General features: G+C 33.3%; 1 protein-coding gene across 1 annotated transcript in view; it reads right to left on the bottom strand.

Annotated features, from left to right (window-relative positions):
* Window positions 1–291: 291 nt before the first annotated feature.
* Window positions 292–20,810, bottom strand: part of LOC118181588 (alanine--glyoxylate aminotransferase 2, mitochondrial) — a 173,922-nt gene continuing 153,403 nt past the window's right edge. The window contains exons 10-13 of the mRNA XM_035350742.1: window positions 16,198–16,346; window positions 6,783–6,932; window positions 3,058–3,156; window positions 292–403 (exon numbers count right to left, since the gene is read on the bottom strand). Of these exons, the coding sequence (XP_035206633.1) occupies window positions 305–403; window positions 3,058–3,156; window positions 6,783–6,932; window positions 16,198–16,346 (497 nt within the window). The 3' untranslated portion in view covers window positions 292–304. The remainder of the gene's footprint in view (window positions 404–3,057; window positions 3,157–6,782; window positions 6,933–16,197; window positions 16,347–20,810) is intronic.

Raw genomic sequence — 20,810 nt, 5'->3', positions numbered from 1 at the left:
CACAATTATGAGGCCTCCGGAGTTTCATTCTATAGGCACCCAAATCATAAATTAAGAAACATATCTTTTGTTTTCAGATGAATAGTTCTCCAGAAATTCAAATAAGTGGGACCCTCCACTACATAAATGTGCTTCTGACTGAAGTAGCAGGAAAGAATTGTGTTTACAAAAGTTTGTTTGAATATTTAAAAATGCTTCTAAAATATGAACCAGGCTAAAAAAATGCAGCATGAAAATTGGGGGAAATGCATATATACTGTAATTACTTATGTGGTTACAAATGACAAAGAGTAATTTACGTATTTTATTTATTTATGTAGTTGCATATTGCATTTTCAAGAACAGAAACACAAAAATCAGCATCAGCTCTAGTGATACACATAGGAGGTTTAATTCGAAAGACCTGAAAAGAAAAATGCAGAACAATTTTAAGTAATAAAAATCCACTTACTTACAGGTGAAGAATATACTACTTGAATCTTATTTGAATATATGTTACCGTGAAAGACTGAAATTGGAGAATGTCGACTTTCACCGGAGAATATCAACACTCACCAAATACGTCGGTGAAAGAACGAATATTTCACTACTTTCTTGTATATTTGGACCCTGACCAGTGTATGTCGACAATCACAGATATGCTCTGGTGAAAGTCGAAAAGAGAGGTCATAAAGTGCCATAATAGTTTAAGTTGTTGCAATAAATAAGATTTGAATCACATAATTTAGTAAGTTTTTTATTACTGTTATTTTATTTTCTCATTTAGAACGTACTGTATAATTAAGTAAGTTTTAAACTTCTATTATTTTCTTTTCTCATTCTGAATGTATTGTGCGTTTTAGGTTCTCATGTTCTTAAGTTCTTATTTCAAGTCTCAAGTGCATTTATTCGCGATTGAATTACAGAGAAGAAAATATAATATTGTTATATGTTCAACATTCACCATTAGTACAAGGTGAATGTCGACATTGACTGGTGTAAGTCAGAAATAAGAGTATTTGGAAAATATTTCGGACATACACTAAGAGACTATGTGAATGTTGACATTTACCGGTGAAAGTCGACATTCTCCAGATTTCGGTGTTTCACCGTAACATATACACCAAACAGCCATATAACATGATTTTTAGCTTACTGAGACATTAATTTTTCATATGTCAAAATATATATTTACTGCACAAAATGAACGCTACATGATTTTCATATGTAATTTGTACTACTTAGTATAAATATGTTACTCACACATACTTATTTAATTTATATTGTATGACTGAGACAATGTGGATCAAATTTACTGTTTCAGTGCACACTAACAATATTTTAGATTAATTTCAGGGAAATCTCATGATGAGGACATGATCTAGAATTCTTCTTCATGTTTTGTAAATCATTTTCAGACAATCTACGTATACAACGTGATTCGAACCTGACAAATAGAAGTACAAAAAATATACTAACGGACTGAAAAGATTTATCTAGTCAGCAAAAATATTAATTAGATATGGTAGCTTTCCAAATTTTATACTCATGAATGACTGTGTCAGTGGTTAGCAGTTCCATTTTAAATGGGATTCAGTGTTTTGAATGTTGTGTCACATTCCCCAAGTGAGAAGGATTAAATTATCTCCAAGTGTCCGCTATGGTTAAAAATGTGTTATCAAATTTTAAACTACTTCATGGTAAGCTATTGGGGTTAAAATTCGTACACACACTGTTCATAGAAGATGATACAATGTGGTGAAGTGAAGTTTTCAAAATTTGATTTATATTTTTTTAAACTGAATATTTAAACGATTTTCCACACACCTTTGTTTAATAAACAAATAAACAATAAAAATCTCAGAAACTTACTGTTTGCACTGTCAGATAAGAGACAGAACAAAAATTTTAAATTAAATTTGAATTGCATTTTTAAAATCACTTCCTATTTTTTCACTTTTTTTTTTGCTCAATGTTTCCGACTATTTGAAATTTTCAACATCTAAAAATGTATATGTTACAACAATTTGAACTTCTGATAGATTATAAAGCAATCACTTCACCGTTCTTTTAAAGCAAGAATGATAAGAAACATTAATTGGGGTATTTTCTATATTCTTTTAAAAAGATGGTACAAATTGTCACAAAAATCACTTCTTCCTTCAGCACTGCTGGGAAACATAGTTTCAAGATAACGATGTTACCCACGTCATAATAAAATTTATCATCTTGTCTTTTTTTATTTTTTCTGTTTCATTAGTTAGTAGCCACTGAATAAAGGTGACTGAGAAAAAACAGTTTCAATACTAATGAAGCAGGTTTATTAAAGAAAATATTAAAAATTATTTACACTTTCTGTGAACTTCAACATATTTTAAAATTCATCTGTCAAACAACTAGTATTCTAATAAAACAACCCTTTTTTGGGGGGAAAATGTCAGCATAGCAACCATTTTAAATGAAAATTACAATTATATTTTTGTTTAGTTAAGTTTCAAAAAAAATAATAGGCATAAATTTTAATTATTTCTTTTAATATTACTGTTCGATAAAACTAGTAATATTTAAATACTTTTAGAATTTTTATTATGCTTATACTCCTACAAGTTTAATGAACTACTCGCTCACAGTATTCTTCATGCCTCTCACTTATCAAAACTAATGGTCTTTCACCCAGATTTAGAAATAAGCTAAGAAAAATTGCTAGTTTAAGCTATTAATGTTTCCATGTTGGGTAAGACAACATCTATTAATGAATTTGTAACAGGTAAAATGAAAGCATTAAATGCTAGCATTATCTCTTCAAATTTCACATTTAATGGTATGGAACTTTCTGTATCTGACTTTCTTATGAATGAATATTTTTTAAATTGACTTTTTTGATCTAGGAAAGACATACAGAAGTTAGTTCTATATTCAAGGAACCCTCCTACTAGGAGTGCTGAAGAAACTAATTGCAGATATATATCTGGAATCAATATTTAGTCAGCAGCCACTATTTTAAAATACTTTGTGAATAAAATGAGAACAGTTAACAAGCCATTAGGTAATTTTAATAATAGGAAACTGCAAACTTACATTTCCATACTTCCCACCTCTTCCAACCAACAGACCCATATCTTTTGCATCTTCAAGTATGGCATCCATTGCAGGCTTTTCTAATGGTTTCTTTGATTCCTGAAATAAATATTACATTTTACCTCTACATGCATTTCCATGTGGGTATACATTAGAACCAATGATATGTGTCCCAGTTTAGATCTAAAAAATGTCAAGTATGTGAGTATGGTTTCATGCTATAGAGAATATCTTATCTGTTCAGTATGCAAATGTGCATACAGATAATCCCAAAATGAAAATTTTAAGGATTTATAGTTCACTCAAACGAATTTCACTATTAATGCCACAACCGCAAACTCCTCCTTTCCAACAACAGTAAAAGTTCAAATATAGTCAAGCCATTTTCAGACTCGCACAACAGCAAATTATATCTAACAAACGAAAGTATCAAATCAAAACAAGGTCTTGCAAGAATGGGATGAGTTCAAAGCAAGAAACTATATCAAATTAATAGCTTATGTGAAATGAGATCAAAATACAACCAATCTCCAAAATCAAAGCCATTGGCTCAGTTTTCCTTAAATAGGCACTGCAGAAACATAGCTGCATAATGCATTATTTGCATCATCATATATATTCTATCCTACAGCTCAGTTTGTGTGCAAGTATCAACCTTTCTGCATTGTTTGAATAAATAATAATTTCACATGATTCCTCTATCTCACTTTAAAATTTGATCTCACTTTTAAGTGGTTTCAATTAGATGACAAGATTAACAAATTATTGTATTTAATTTATCACCAGCAATTTCTCCAGCAACATTGTCAAATATTCTCAGTACAGAAATGGGAACTGTAATATCCTAATTGTAACATTTTGTACCACAGTTTCATGAATTAAATTCATTCATAAGACATTTTGACGAACCTACTTTGCACATAAAATGACAAGTCAAATCACTTTTAAATAAAATTCAGTATCTGAAATTACAAAGTTCTACATTTAGTGAAATATTAGACACTCTCCAATGCCCATAAAAAAGTAGTCAATATCTTTAAATTTTATAATAAATTTAACGTCTCAAATGTTGTTCTGATACATAATAATACAGTGTCGAAGAAAATTATGAAGCAGAAAATAAATTATTTTCATAAATTGAATTTCAGAAAATAAAGTACAAGAAATATGCTAATTGACCAGCATATTAATGCATGATAGAAACTTTCCTGCTGCTGAAAAAGTTTTGCATATCATATATTTTTACTTAACTCAGTATGGTGGATAAGAGTCAGGTGGAAATTGGTTAATTTCATGTCCTAGAAACAAGGAAATAAAAAAAAAAAATCCCCAAATGTTATCATTGGTAGAGCAGGAATTTCATAATAGTGGTAAAATTAAACAATGCACTCATAACTGTCAAAGAAAAAGTAAAACATTTTGTGATAATTGTTATATGACTTTAACTGCAAAGCAAAATAGAGCTTTCAGCAGTCCCCTGGACAACTGAATTGAAGTAAACCATATTATAGATTTGGTTAAACTTGGCCTTTATAGTGCCTAAACTAAGGTTTATACTCCATTAAATCGTTTTAATCAGACTACTACAACCATCCTGCAACCTAATGTAAGATATTACAAAGGACAGGAAACCTAGGAATTTCTTTTTCATTAAAAGATTTCATGCTTTTGGAAAGATAGTTTAGTTTAATTTGATGGAATGTAAATCTCAAATGATACAAATTAACATGAATAGACGTTTTTTCAATTTTAGATTTATTATTTAAAATACAAAATTTAAGGTTACATTTTGGTTGCTTGCTCACATTGATAAATAATTGTATCATACTTAAAATAAAAATTTTATATATGGGAGCTGAACACTCATCTTCGTTGCACTATAGCAGTGAACGATGGCTCTCTCGTGGTAATGTTTTATCACTTTGAATTGCGGAAAATTTTTATTTTTCTTAAAGAGGAAGGATACAAAGATGCAGAAAATTTGCTGATGTTAATTTTTTAATAAAACTGACATATTTATGCAAACATTTTTTTAAGCTGAAATCTCTCAATCTCTCTCTGCAGGAAAAAAAAACGTGCACCTTTTTAAATCATCAGAAAAAATATCAGCTTTTATAACAGAACTCAAACATGGAGAAGAAACCTGAATGAAGATGCAAACAAAGATTGTTTTTTAATATTGAAGCAATTTTTTATGTCAAATGATTTTTCTCAAGATATAAAAACCATGGTTGAAGGGCACTTATCACAACTAAGTATCTGGTTTGATAAGTATTTTTAAAATCAAAATTTCGATAAGTTCGCATGGATTCAAGATCCATTTAACAGTAGTGCTCCATTTGAATTTACTTCAATGGAAGAAAAGAACCTTATCGAGTTATCTTGCGAAACAATTTGAAAGCAAAATTTGGCAGCATGGAATTGACAGAATTTTTTATTTTAATAAAAGATGAATATCCCCTTCTAAGCGGTATTGTTTAGTTGATTTTAATTCCATTTTCAACGTCGCATTTGTGTGAAGCTAGGTTTGGGGCTGTTGTTGTAATAAAAAGCAAGTATAGAGCAAAAATCAATGTGGAAAAGGAAATAAGGTTGGCCGTGTCCTCTTTAATTCCATTATTTGAGAAAATGTGTAGTGATTTGCAGGCTCATCCATCACGTTAATTATTAATTTAATATTCATAAAGTAAAAAAATAAATAATGAAAATACAGAAGTTATAATAATTTTTATCTCTTACTTATAACTAGTAATCATTTTACTTAAGGTATGGGGAACCATGAAAAATTTTAACTGAAAAAAGGCTCCATGGTGTAAAAGTTTGGGAACCACTGGCATAACATAAGAAATATATAAAAAATTCATTTTTAATTTCATTTTTCTTTTTTCTCTAACTTATCTTTTCACAAATATATTTATAATTGACGATTATTATAAAACATTCAAAACATACATTTATTCACTACGCACTGTGCCAATATTTTATTTTTTGAACATTTTTATAATAAATATCATCCATCAGATATTAATAAATTGTGGAAAAGCACAGCAAGTTATAAAAAAAAATAAATTTATTAAAAAGTATTTTTACAAAATTTTCATGTTACTGCATTTTTGTGTTATTCTCTCAAAAATGTTTCCTTTACGAATACATTTTCTTTCAGGATAAAGCAGTATTAAAATAAATAATAATATGTTTAAAAGAAAAAAAAAAGGTGCCATCAGATGATTCAATTTGTTTTCTTCACATTTCAAGCACTATAGTTGCTAAACATGCAAGAGATACCTGGAGGAACTGAAGCATGTCATGTAATATGCATGAATACTGACTGGAATTTCTACATGTATTTCTGCATAGTGTACATTAAGCATAGAAGACACTGCAAATACACTTATTTTAAAGTCCTATAATCATACATGTGCACAATTTGAGCCAAACATGTGAGGTTAATGTCATCTGTTCACTTAGCGAAATAAAAAATGGAAAAATGAATTTTATAAATAAAAAATTTGAAGTGAAAGAGATATTATTTAATAGTCAAAACTTAAAAATTTTTACTTTATTTCCAGCTTTTCATCCCTGATAAATGTATTTGACAAAACAGTTTAAAAATATAAAAATAGGGTTCTATTCTTCATACTACTTTTTTGCATGCAATATTTGGTAATGTTAGAATATGAGCATTATATAAAAATTCCTAAATATATGAAACAAAATCACGTTACCTTATCAGATACCATTTCAACACCAATCATCAATCCTTTTCCTCGAACATCACCGACAATTTCATATTTTCTTCTAAGTTTTGAAAGTGAATGCAAAAGATGTGTTCCAACATGATGACTATTCTCCATCAATTTTTCTTCATCAATTACCTATTAAAACTAATTTTATATAGCAGTGTGCTTTTCTTAAGGTATAATCAGATATTCTAAAGAGCAGTCAAATATTTCAAAACATAATATATTGGAATAAAACTAAGGTTAATGCCTGTTAGTAAAAGATTGCACTAGGAATTCTTATACCGTCTACGATATATAAAAATTACTTTTTTTTTAATTGAAGCACTAGATTTTTTTTCATTTAAACTTGTATTTGCTGTTTAAATTATATTTTTCTGAAATTCTCATTGGTCTTTTTGTTTTTAAGGTAATGTTTTCATAACAATGTACAGCTTAAGTCAGTATTAATCAGAGCAAAATATTCTAGTTATAATCAATACCTTTTACTGTAACTAAGGCTCATACTGTCAATTTAATTCAGACAAACAAGCTTCAACATGGTCCAAATGAGGGAAAATAGACTGTCCTTTGAAAATTTTCGCATGTTTTAAAAGTGCAGGTCAAAGGGACATTTTTAACGTGTTTGGCCTTAAAACAAAAATAGGACAGACTAATTTGTGAAAATAAATAAAACAGATACGATAGATGACGGCAAAGTTAGTGAAACTGAAGAAAATAGAGTTAGTGTTGTAAAAGAACGATGTTCTGGAAAGGAAATTTCTAAACAATCAATAAAAAAAAAGAATTATGCAAATTGGACAGAGTGCGGGTAAGCGTAAATGGTCGGGTAAGTAACAGGACTAAAGAGAAGGGCTAGCTCATAGAGCGATTCCCCCTGAAACAGGCAGCGGGGAGTGATGACGTAGCAATGATGCCACTGAGCGCGGAGATGCAATTGACAACATAGAAATTAGCGTTTTAAATTTGAAGAACCAGCGTTTAAAATGAGCTGTGTGTGAAAGATAGCTATAATTTGGAAGAGACAATGTTACTGCAGTATGCATTTTACATTGAACATTAAAAAATTTAATAGTACTTACTCAATTTTAAAATATTAGATAAAATGCGCTACTCTTAGCATTAAGTCGCTTTTTTTTTTTTTTTTTATTATTTGCAGGGGATTTTTTTTTTTTCTTTAAATGCCTCTTTGTTTCTAATCATTTCTTTATCTGCATGTTAACTAAGAAAACTGTACTACTGCTTCTAAAATAACTATGATAACAGCTATTTAAAATTAATAAAAAAAAAACCTTAAATTGGCATAGTTTTAAACATGTATATATGGCACATATATGGCAAAATTTCTGCTAATCTAAGTTTGAGTTTCAGTCTAATTGTAAATTTTACATTGGCATATTTTTCTCCCGATTCAATATAATAACATATATATTTTTTTAATAATTTTGTAACTTAGGCTTACATCAATATTTCATTTAAATAAATACATGTAAGATTGTTATCTTAATTTAGACAAAACAACTTTACTCACAGGACCTAAAATAATTATTTTCAAAAGTGGGGGTTGAGGGGGCAGGTCTTCTTATGCCAATTACTTTAATATTATCCTTTATATATATATTATCTAGAATGCTAAGCTAGCACAAAATCGAATCAATAATAACAGAGGATACAATAAAAATAATTGTAACAATAACTTAACAGAATTAGTTCTCATTTGAAATATGCTTTACGCTATTAACTTCTAAAATGTCATCTAGAAATATTTCAAATCAAAACATATTATATATGCTTACTTGTACAGTCGCAATGCAACTACAAGTTGTTGAAACATTATTTATTGGCTGCCACATTCGAAGCAATCCTTTTTTTTTTTTTTTTTTTTTTTTTTTTTTCCTTTTGGGTTGCTTTTCTTTGGGAAAAAACATATGCATTTCTATTTAAGAAACGTATTCTAATAAAAGTTCGCACTCTGTGAAATAAACGAATTGCTTCTCTGTTAACTTCAGGATAATGTTTCTCCAGTTTATTAATTAAAGAGCCAATTACATGCTTCCCTTTACAGTAAGTTGTACCATGAACTGCACAAAATATGTTTTCGAACTCGTAAACTGTATTCATCCATGAATGAGAAGGTGTAGTCAAACCTCCTAAGGACAATAATTTAATCCATTCTGAATTAAATATTGGTTCATCAGCACTATTTTTAGATATTCTTCCCAATGATGGGTCTTTGTCTCGCACACGATAGGCAATATAACCTGCAACATATTAACATATGCTTCTTTTTCGGCTGTCGAAAATTGTCTGTCGGAATTCAATTCTAATTCCCAAGCCATAGGAGAAGGTTCCTCTATGAAATCCAAATATAAATCATCAATAGTATTTAATGGAAAAGCATCTCCCCCTCAGTTTTCAAAGCCCTTTCAAGTATTTCGGATGTTAAATATGAATCAATATTTCTGCTTTCTTTAGTCATGCATACTTTTGAAGATAAATTTGGCAGCTTATTAGCGAGTATTAATTGCTTTAAGCAGCGTATAACTTCACTAGGTGATGGATGGTCATTAAACCTACCAAGCCCTCGAATCTGACTAAAGAGACTTTCAAGTGCATCCTGAGTTAATCTAGAGGGTAAAATATATTTAGCATCATAAGATTATTTCAAATCCTGGTGTAGGCCAAAAAGAGAATTTATTGAAATTATTATTCCTTTTTGGAAAGGCAGTAAGTTGGCTTTTCCCTGAACTCTTAATCCACCAATGACTTTCTTCATTAATTCCAAAACTTGAATTTGTTTTTCATGATGTTCATTTAATCCAAATGCTGCTTTAAGTATTTTATCTGAAGGAGGGTATGTTTTGGTACTATTCAAAATATCGAAAAAATTGTCGATTAACTCAAAGAAGTCGGATGCTTTTTTATTTCCTGTGAGGTGGAGTATACCTTTTGCTGTAGTTTTTGAAAATAATGTTTTCGCTGGAGCGACTTTTTGTCTCTCGTTTCTCTTGACCATTAAATAATTTGGTTTTAGTTTGTGACACAATTTAATTTCTCCTGAATGTTTATTTAAACATCTTTAATAATATCAACATTTAAAACAGTTCCATCTTCTAAAACAAATCCTTTATCTAAAAAGTGGTTTTTAAGTGATTTGAGGCAGTGCGCTAAATCTGCAAAAACCCATATTTTTTTCGTTTTTGGAATTTTTTCGTTTTCGTTTCTGGATTTGGAAACTGAGAACTATTAATCTAAATCTGTAACTCTTTCCACAAAGTACTAGATCCTCCTCAATCAGACACTATTGCTTTCACTTCTACTCCAGATGATTGAATATGTCTTATGAGTGAAAAAAGAAGTTCTTTCTTCATTGCAGTGTTAAAATCAAAAAATATTGATTGTTTCCACTGCGAAATGAGACCTCTGATTAAAACAAACTGCACTTTTTGAAAAGGACCGAGAATTTGGTCCAGTTTAGAGTCACAGCAGAGTTTAGAATCTATGTGCATTTCGTCGAAACTTAGAACGCATATTTTTTTCTACAGAATTCAAATATTCGCATCTTTCCTTCATTACAGCAAGAACATCACTCTGAATTTCTGGACTACATGAAAATTTAGCGCACCATCTCTTTAATGTACTAGTGCTAGGTAAAGGAATTCCCATTTTTTCCTTCCAAAAATCGTAGCTTTTAGATGACAGAGCTCTTATGACAATGCAACGTGAAATATCTTCACTAGTCCACCTGATTTTTTCCTTCTTTTCTAGCAATGCATTAATCTACGTCTTTGTAAAAATATACTTTAGACGTTTTTCCAAATTCTCCGAGCTGTGCTGTTTTTTTCTAAATTTCGCTATTTGGGATTTTAATTTCTGAATTTCCGACACAAATTTCTTTCTAGATGTCGTCCACCTTCTTTGTCGCTGAGCAAACATTCTAAAATTTTTCTTTTCTCTATTTTTCAATATTTTATTACAATTTTCTAAGGATATTATTTTGTTCTTCAAATTATCAATGCATTCTTGTTTATCTTTACACTTAGGGCATTCATGGATATTGTCACATAGGGCATTGTCACTTGTGAGTTTTATTTCAAAATCATTCACATTTGATTTATTATTGTCAGCTTCAATTTCGTTCTCGGCCTCAAAATATATTTTCTTTGGGCTTAATTCGTGTAGTCTTTCAAAAGCACTCTGCATTAGTTTTCTTTTCAAATGTCTCCGATTTCTTGGCGTTATTTCGTTTACTGCACACGATAAATTTACTTTCGGCACAGTATTGCATTTCAACACTTTCTTTTGCGGCAATCCAAGCAAGCGATTTCTCATGTCATCTTCATAATCACTGCACAGAAAATGTTCGCTGCAAATTCTTGCGTTTTTCACATTAATAGAATCCTGTCTTCGACATTTATGTCATTATTTCGTCAAAAGCAAATTGTCCTTGGAGAATGCATGAAATACAATATCTCTTCCTTTCGTATTTCGATAAGTGTTACGGCACGTTGCTACAGCACAAGAAGCCATATTACATAAAGGATACTTTAAATATAGAATTTAAAAGGAAAACTGACTAAAACTGCATATATATACACAAATTATTTTAAATATTTGCATTATTAGAAAACAAATATGTATGATTAAAATTAATTTGGGATATGCGACCTCCAGAAAATCGTCTCGCAACTGAATGAAACTACAGTTTTAAAGGCGCGAAATCAGAGCAGGTGCAACAGAGATACGTCAGATTACTTCCAGTTTCCCTCCTCCATGAGGCTCGCGTCGGCGACGAGTCGAACAAAGGAATGACCTAGCCCTTGTATTTGTCCGTGGTAAGTAATGCATTAATCGATCTGGGTAGTGAGATAACCGTCCTAAAGGAAAATATAATTCCAGCGTTCAGATTCGGAAATGGGTCGGCAGTTCATTCGAAAGGAATTTTTGGACTCCCAACAATATACGAGGTAATAAGAATACCTTTAGAACACTTATTAATGGAAACAGCACAAATTTTGTTGATTACCTAAGACATACGTTTCGCAGTTGCAAAGTCTTAAGACAAAAATGCTTTAATACTCTCCACAGGTGTTAGATATGTTACAGACGATAACTATTTTAGAGATCTGAAGGTTTAGCACAGAAGAAAGGCGGAGTGGTTTGTGCAGCAAGACGAAGAATTCCACGGCATTAATGGTGACAGAAACTACTTTAAGAGGGGATAGAAAGCTACACAACAGCCATTGCTGATGCATGAGAGCACTTAGAAGGGGAAACAATAAATTTATCTCAGGCAGCGGAGTTTCAACAGCAGCAGGAACAGTACACTGACCTATCTAAAATGTGGGATAAAGTGAAGGTAAATAAAGGGAACTATTTTGTGAGGGAAAGCTTTCTTTTTCATTGGGACAAAATTTTAGGACAAAGTGTAGAGCAATATTTGTAGTAGCCTTAAGTGTGGAAGAAGTCAAATTCTAGACCTTGCGCATGCGTCAGTTTTTGGAGGGCACATAGGTATTAAAAAAATTATAGAGAGAATGCGTTATTCTTTCTATTGGGAAAATGTAAAAAAGGGATGTCCAAAAATTTTGCGAATCATGTGAACTTAGCCAGATAACCAAGACAGTGAAGGTAAAGGATAGGGTGCCAGTTACTGAAGTGTCAAGACCAGGGTTACCTTTTCAGGTTGTCAATGTAGACTTAATTGGGCCTATAGATCGACCAAGTTTGAAAGGGCATAAATATTTTGTACTTTGTAAACTAACATATTAGATGGGTGCAGGCAGTGCCATTAACTAGCCTGACGACAAAAACAACCTGTGATGCATTTCTCCAGTTTTTCTCTAGGACAGGAATTGCTAATGTTATTGCATCAGATTTACCAATTTTAACGCAGATTTAAAGCAGGAATTTGAGAAAAGGTTAGAGTCAAGACCGAGGTTTTTGACACCCATGTACCCTCAAACAAATGATTTAGTCGAAAGGTTTAATCAGACATTGAAACTTATGTTGCCTCAAATTATTAGAGAGGAAGGTTGCTCTTACCGTGTTCAAATTCCTTACACATTATGGCCGTATAAGGAAATAACCATATCATCATAGGGATATCACTTTTCCAATTATTATATGGCAGGGCGGCACAAGAACTGTTATCAATTTTAAAATCTGCATGATGAGGAGAGCATAATGAACTGAAATTTGACTGAACCAATTCCTAAACATTATGCAAGATTTGAAGGAGCGGTTGAAGCTGGCATTACTAGCGAAATATAACAATATATGATGGCCCAATATTATAATTTGCGTTTTTCAATAAAACCTTTGAAATCGGAGATAATGTCTAGTACTCATGCCTGATTCAAGCAACAGATTATATACTCGAAGGTAAGGTCCCGAAATAATAAAAGGAAAGGAAACACCCATATTCTTTTTTTGGTTTTTTGGTAGAAATGATGGACGGAAACATTAAACGTGTACACCAAAATAAAATCTGAAAAATTCATCGCACGGTCAAATGCAATTAGTGTAATATTTGACTGGGAGGAGTTTTGTAAGGTAGATGATATTCTCTCTTCTTTATATTAGGATAGTGATATTGAAGGTATGATAAGTAATATAGATGCTGATCTTAACATGAAGTAGACTAATTATCTAAAACTACTTTTAGGGAAGTACAGAAATATATTTCTGAGACGTGTTCAACCCGCTAGAGTAGGAAAACATCGAATCAAACTTATTCTGGGAACAGATAGGAGAAACCCTCACTGTTAATAGCACTTCAATTGCAAGTGGCAAAGAGGTGGAGAGAACTTGGTTTCACTGAACCGTCGTAAGTAGCCAGCACACCTGAGAGTATGTGTTGCAGTAAAGGACATGACAATTAGAATGTGTGTAGAATTCAAGGCTCTAAATTCGGTCACTAAGATCCCTGTATTTCTTATGAAGGATATGCACGAACTAATATATGTGACTGGGCATTTAAAATGGTTATCTAGTTTAGATATGTGCAGAGGCCACCGGTAAATAGAAATGGATTAATCAAGTAAACTGTTGATGCCATTTTCAACTGACAACGGGATGTTTCAGTGGAATATCATGCCGTTTGGTTTGGGAGGTGTGTCAGGTACTTTTCAAAGGGGGAATGAATAAAGCTCCTTCCTGGTACAGTGATTTCGCCCAAGCCTATAATGATGATGATATCATGTTTTCAAAAAAGGTTCAAAGAACGGCTGAAGCATTTAGAAATGATCTTTAAGGAGCTGGAAAATTTAAGGTTTTCTACCAAACTCAGTAACTGCGACTTTGCAGCTAAGGAAATAGAGTACTTATGTCGTAAGATAGGAAATGGTAACCATTACTTGGATCCTACTAAGATTGCAACAATTAAACAGATAGAAAGGCCCACGAATTAAAAAAAAAAAAAAAGAGAGTCTGCTCAGTATTGAGTCTCATGAGATTTTACTTCACGTGTATCCCGAACTACGCAGGGATAGCTGGAGCTTTAACTGATTTGAAGAGAAAGAATGCGTCAAGTGTTATACAATGAGGCCCAGTCGAAGAAACAGCTTTCAAGAAACTGAGAAATAGTCTTTGTCAGGTGACGTCTTTGGGCATTGTCTCACGAACTCAAGCGATTATTAGTTTATGAGTTCTTAAGGTTCCTCAACTTCAGATTAAAACACAGGAATCATACAAGCTGAAGCTTTTTTTTTACAGTGCAGCTAATAATTATAAGAAAAAATGCGTACTTGCTCCAATGTAGTTTTCACTACATGGGCTAAGCCCCTCTTAAGTCCTCCTTATTATGCAGGTTCCATGCAAATCCTACTTGGAGATTTTTCGTAAATCTCATTTGCTGCCACCCAGTCCCATATTTATCAGGTGACAGAGTTTTATAGTCTCTTAAACCCGCCACTCGGCACATGCGGTCACCACTTCAAGGTCTTGGATCGCATTTGGCAGTGCAGTTCTGTGGGCCTGAATATCTGAGTGGTCGTCAAAAATGCTACCCACCAGTACTACACAAGCTTCATCGCCGTAGGGGAATTACATGGATATTCGGTGGACAGCGAACCAGTCGCTGCACCACTACCAATACCTCTAGTTTGGAAATTTATCTCTAATTCCCCCTTGGTCCAACTGTATAAGGCGATCTTCCCTTGAGTTTCTGGAACCACCAGGCTCATACTTTTATTCTCCGGCACCGAGACTCTCACGGTATAAATCCTAGCCTGTACAATAAACTACTACCGGGAGAGACAGTAGGTATAAATTAAAAAATGCGAGTCCAGTTGTGTCAAAACTGTGAATATGGAACTTCTACCATCAAAAGCCACTGCGGGTTTCATGGATGTTCACATCGTATCCACGATGAATTGAAACCCCTCAAACAAGGTGCCAGTGGAGCCTGCAATGTTGAAAGTGTCAGACTAAAAGCTGAATTCTCTTGAGGTATGGTTCTTACTTTTTGGGGGGCACCACTACAAAATTTGATATGTTTTGCTATCATCATATATTGTCCAAACTTTTGGTAGACGCTGAGCGAATTATCACTAAGGCTAAAATAAAAACTCAAACTTGAGAAGGGCGTATATCCTTTTATTTAAAACTAAGAAGGACAAAAGGTACACCTGGTGCTTATAAGCTCAGCCAGCACTTATGGTGACATAACTTACATGAATAATCAAATATAAATTTAAATTCACGTAAGCTCATAGCCGAAGGCTACACAAATCAATTTAACACGAAGTTAGCTCCCAATCGGCATGGAAATTGAGTATTGGCGATTACAATGCAATCGGAAGACTACAAATCTTATCTGAGCTAGTAACGTAATAACGTGGCCCTAAGAGGCAGAACACGCTCTGTCTTACAGTCTTAAAAACCATACCATAAATACTCACGAATTAATTTGCATTCCGGCTGGAAAACGGAAGGCAGAAGTGACGAGGTCTAAAACGACAAGTAACTGGGATCTTTACAACTTTATTGGAGGTGTACATTACTCCTTCCGCTCCAGAAAAATGTAAGCTTGGACTCTGATTATGACTAAAGGAACTCCAATCAGACAAAATATTGGCACATTACATAGTCAAATTTCAGGAATTCTTACGTCGTTGCAAACGCCTTTTACAATGCTCTCTGGATAGCGAAAACACACGAGATGCATTCGAGAATGCAGATGTAAAGTCAGAATTTAGTGAAATATCTTCCTTCCTGTGCTGCAGATGATACTCAAAAGTTGGCTTGCCGTCTAGTGTTCATAGCGTTAAACTGTTACCACTAAATATCAGTCTTTTTGTGCAGTTGTAGAGGAAGAGCAACCAGCACTTTTCAAATTATGTTATTTAGAAATTACCTACAGCAATCAAAACAAGCAAAAAAAATTTTAATTACTTACATCAAGAGCTGCAGATCCTACAGCACATGCCACCGGATTCCCTCCAAAAGTATTAAATGTTAATGCTTTATTCAGATGATCAGCAATTTCTTTCCTTGTAATGACAGCTGCAAGCGGATACCCATTTCCAATGCCCTTGGCAACAGTAACTTAAAATTAAATAAATAATTACATTTTTTGATTTCATTATCAAAAAATAACTATCACGTAATGCAGTGACTAGATTTTAACTAACTACAGTGTTACGCACAAGCATTCTTTACAAAATTAAAAAATAGCAAAAAAAAAAAAGGGGGGAAGTTAGATTCCAAAAACTAATAAGAGTACAGTATTCATCTTTGATATCAGAAATATGTTTCCAAAAACTAATAAGAGTACACTATTTACCTTTCACATCAGAAATATGTTTATTAAACATATCATTTTTTAATAAAAGTCAACCCACGATATAATTTATTGTGTCTAAGCCACAAAACAATGGAATATTAGAACCTCATGTATTCCCTTGCGTAAGTGAAATGTTTTCTATGGCTTTTCTCACATATTGTGCAAATTTAAGGCAGCTTTCCTTAGGAACTCCTTGATAGCATATCTCCTTTAGGCAAAAAGTGTTTGTTTACAGTGTCATACATAAATAAACTTATTTGAGAAAAAGAACATGGTATGACAATAAAATTCAGCGAATATATTCATGAATAAATCCTTCTTATCTAAAAATCAGGAAACACTTCTTATATTCTTATTCGAAGTAACCCATTATTTCCAATAGTACACTATTGACAATGACTGAATAGTTTCTGATAACCGTGCGCAAAGTCCTCTTTCAGTATCGCGTGGAAAACCCACATCACATGGCTTTGAACGTCCGGAATAGAAAATCATTCTCATTAGGACTCAGTTCTGGTTCGGGAACAGAAAGTAGAATGACTGAGAACTACAACACCCTCCCCTACAGGCCATAAATTGTTTTGTGACGAACGCCAAATGTAGCCAGCCATTATCATGCAGAAAGAACCAAAAGCTCACCTGCATGGTATTTTCCGGACATATACCAAAGAACATTCTCAATAAATTCGCCAGAGCATCCTGCAGAGTCATGATGATGTGAAAAATGAGCAATGCCCTCGCCGGGACTTGAACATGGACCTCTCGAATATGCGCCAAGTGTGCTACCGTTATACCCCGAAGGTATGCAGAGAGGAGGTAGAAAATGCCTTACGTACTTCTCCTTCTAAAGGGCGGCTGGGAATTAGAGGACGAAATCACCAAATCCTGGTGGTGAAGTATCATCATCCACTACCTTTTAGTTTGGGCACCACTGCAGTCATTAGGATTTTTTTTAAACAGGAAGGAATACATGAAAAACGTGCAATACTCTTGCCAGCACTTGAACCTGGACCTCTGGAATACACGCGAAGTGCTCTACCGTTTCATCATGAAGGTATGCAGAGAGGAGAGAGAGAGAGCAGAGAGCCTTATAATCCTTGTATATGTTAGTATTCATTACTGTTCTTTCTGGCAAACATCATCTTCACTTTTTCAATGTTTTCATCTCTACAAGAACTATCACTTCAAGCAGAGTCTTCAGTGAAATCCCATTTATTGTGAAAATGACCAGAATGAGGGTTCAGGCCCAATTAGCCGCATAAGTGAGATAGCTCACTAATGGCGCTGGGGCCTCTCCCCTACATCAAGGAAAGACCCTAGAGGATGCTTTAAAATATACAGCTTAAATTTTGAGCAAGATAATCGAAGCCGTTATACTTGAATTACTTGATGAGGAAAAAATTATAATTTCATAACAGTATGGTTTCCAGAGGAAGGAGAAGTACGTAAGGCATAGCTCACAAGCTCCACAGAGTGATGGATACCATACCTGAAGGTCTACAAAATTAAGTATTACTGGAGCTCTTTTTTTCGATATATCGAAAGCTTTCGATCGTGTCTGGTTTGACAGACTATTTTACAAATTAAACACTCTGGGTTTCCAGAATACATCACAAAATTTTACTAAGTCCTAACTCCATGACAGAAAACTTGTCGAGTGCTATAAGAAGACATACTTCTGAAGTTGGCATATCTAAGCAGGTTTACCTCAACATTTTTAGTTGGGTCAATATACTTTTTAATTTAAACGAACGTTAATTGGATTCACCTGCTGAGCTTGTTAGACGTGTGTTTATTCGCTCCGTCAGTTTGTTCACGTGTGTGCTATTTCGCGGATTCTCATGCGGATACCTCGTGCTTCGATTATAATAGTGAGCTGTGCGAGTTTTTTCTGTGTGTTTTTAAAACTGTTTATTCTTATTATTACCGTACTCTGGATTACCCTTGTGGATTTATTATTTTGTGCTGTGATATTTTATTTTCTGTGCTGTGATTCAAGTTATTTCTGCCTACCTCGTACTATGGAGGAAAACGAATTTACTTCGATAAATAAAACGGATGCCGACGCTACTGTTCGTGAGCACGCGGCAGGCATTAAGGACAAAATTCATGATTCTGTTGGTCAATAACTGAACTGGATTCATTAATGCAGATTCACTGTCTCTACAGGATTACTTGTGTGTGCTTCAACAAATTGCATTACTAAAAGCTGCTACGCATACGATGGAAAGGGCTCGTAAACTTATGTGTGGAAATGCCAAAACAGAATATGAAAATAATATATTGCTACTCAATTTCAGAAGAAAAAAAGGAATTGAGGAAGGACTGATTCATCTATTTAAAGGTAAGTGCGAGAACTTTGGTGTACAAAATCCTAATTATATTAATGCTATATAATGATATTTCTAGAGAAATTTTACTAATAATGTTAAATCTCTTGCCAGTAATGTCAAAAATGTTATGTTTGATAATGAAAATGTTAAAAATAGTAACAATGATGTAAGTAAAAATGATGTTAGTAAAACTAAATCTGATGCTAATGTTTGTTACCCAAAGCCTAAAAGGGGCTCAAAAAGGGGTAAAAGAGGAGTTACTGAATAGCAAGGTTCTAACAGCTTCGTTCAGCCACGCAACGTGGCCAGGCCTGCTATACTTGTCAAATAAAATGTGGATATTGCTCGTAATAACAAATTTGATTGTTTGGCAAGTAATGTTGAAAATAATGTGAATGATGTAGATATGCAGGGGGAACCAGAAATTATTTAAGTTACACCCCACATAATAAAACCTATTACGGTAAAGCCTAATATCAAATTTTCTGATTTTGCAAAAATGCTTAAAACTGATACTAAACTTGATTTTGCTGTAAAAATTAAGGAAGAATTCTTAAAGGTATTTTCTAGATCTGAGTCAGATCATAGGCAAATTTCTAGGTATCCCAACGAAAAACAAATTGACTATCATTCATTACTACTAAGATTGAATGTCCCATAAAGTTAGTCATTAGGGGTCTCCCTATTGACTGCCCTGTTGATGAAATTCACGAAGAAATTGAAAAACTTGGTTTCAAAACACGTAAGGTTTCTCAAATGCATAGAACTATACCTCTGTTACAGGTATAGCTTGAAAACTTGCCTGAAGTAGATAAAAATCTATGATATAACCTATCTTATATGCTTTTATGTAGATATTTCTGTGTATAAATCCAGTGGAAGTGTCAAAACTGCCAGCACTTCCACCATACTTCCGATATGTGTCAAGCCCCACTGAGTGAAATGCATGGGCCTCCTAAAACTGAGAACTGTACTGCCAAACGTTTAGAAAATGTAATTGTTGCAACTGCTTACAATCTGGACACACTGCGAATTATCGTGGGTGTCCTAAATTTCCTAAAATGGCTAATAATGTGAATTCTAAAAATGTAAATAACTGCTGTATTAAAATCTGCTGTGAAAAGTACTTCTAATGTTGTTCCTGGTGTTAGCTACGCTAGTGTTAGCCAAGGGCAGAATAGACAATTCTGTTGATCAGGCAAATATGCCTAAACTTTCCACGGATGTTCAGACCAAGAACAAACGGAACTCTGACGTTGGACTTAGTACTTTTTCAGACATTTTTAAATTTATAAAAGAAATGAGTGATATGTTTAAAGATCTCTTTATAGCAAATATTCTAAGAAAAATTTCAGATAAAAAAAATGTCCAAGCTGCATGCAACTGATAAGTTGTTTATTTTGTTCTCTATGTTCGAAGAAATTTTTACACTCATGTCCATAAATTAAGGATAATGCAAAATCAGGCAAAGGAAGAGTTAGAAGCAAAACAAATTTGACTTATTTGTAAAGCTTATTTATTAAACAAAAGGTAAAGAGCAAAAAAAGGTGCTATATGTTTGATTAAAAAAATTAGCGATTTTTTCTCCCTGGAGCAAATTACAAAAAAAAAAACTATTGACAAAAAACCAATATCACATGGTTGGTATGATTGTTAATACATTGTATGTCTCTCAGATGATGCAATACAGTCCGTACAACGCCTAGGCATGCTGAGTATCAAATTATCGATCTGATCTTGGGGGCTATTACACCACTCAAAACGCAATGCTCTCCGAAGTTCCGGCAGACATGTAGGAGAAGGTTGACGGGCTGCAACTCGTCGGCCAAGCATGTCCCACACGTGCTCTACTGGATTCAAGCCCGGTGAGAATGCTAGCCAGTCCATACGGGT

Source organism: Stegodyphus dumicola, chromosome X2 (genome assembly GCF_044657685.1).
Source record: "Stegodyphus dumicola isolate Sdum_Otavi_A_Nest chromosome X2, ASM4465768v1".
NCBI classification, from domain to species: domain Eukaryota; kingdom Metazoa; phylum Arthropoda; class Arachnida; order Araneae; family Eresidae; genus Stegodyphus; species Stegodyphus dumicola.
This window is presented reverse-complemented; position numbering and strand designations above follow the sequence as displayed.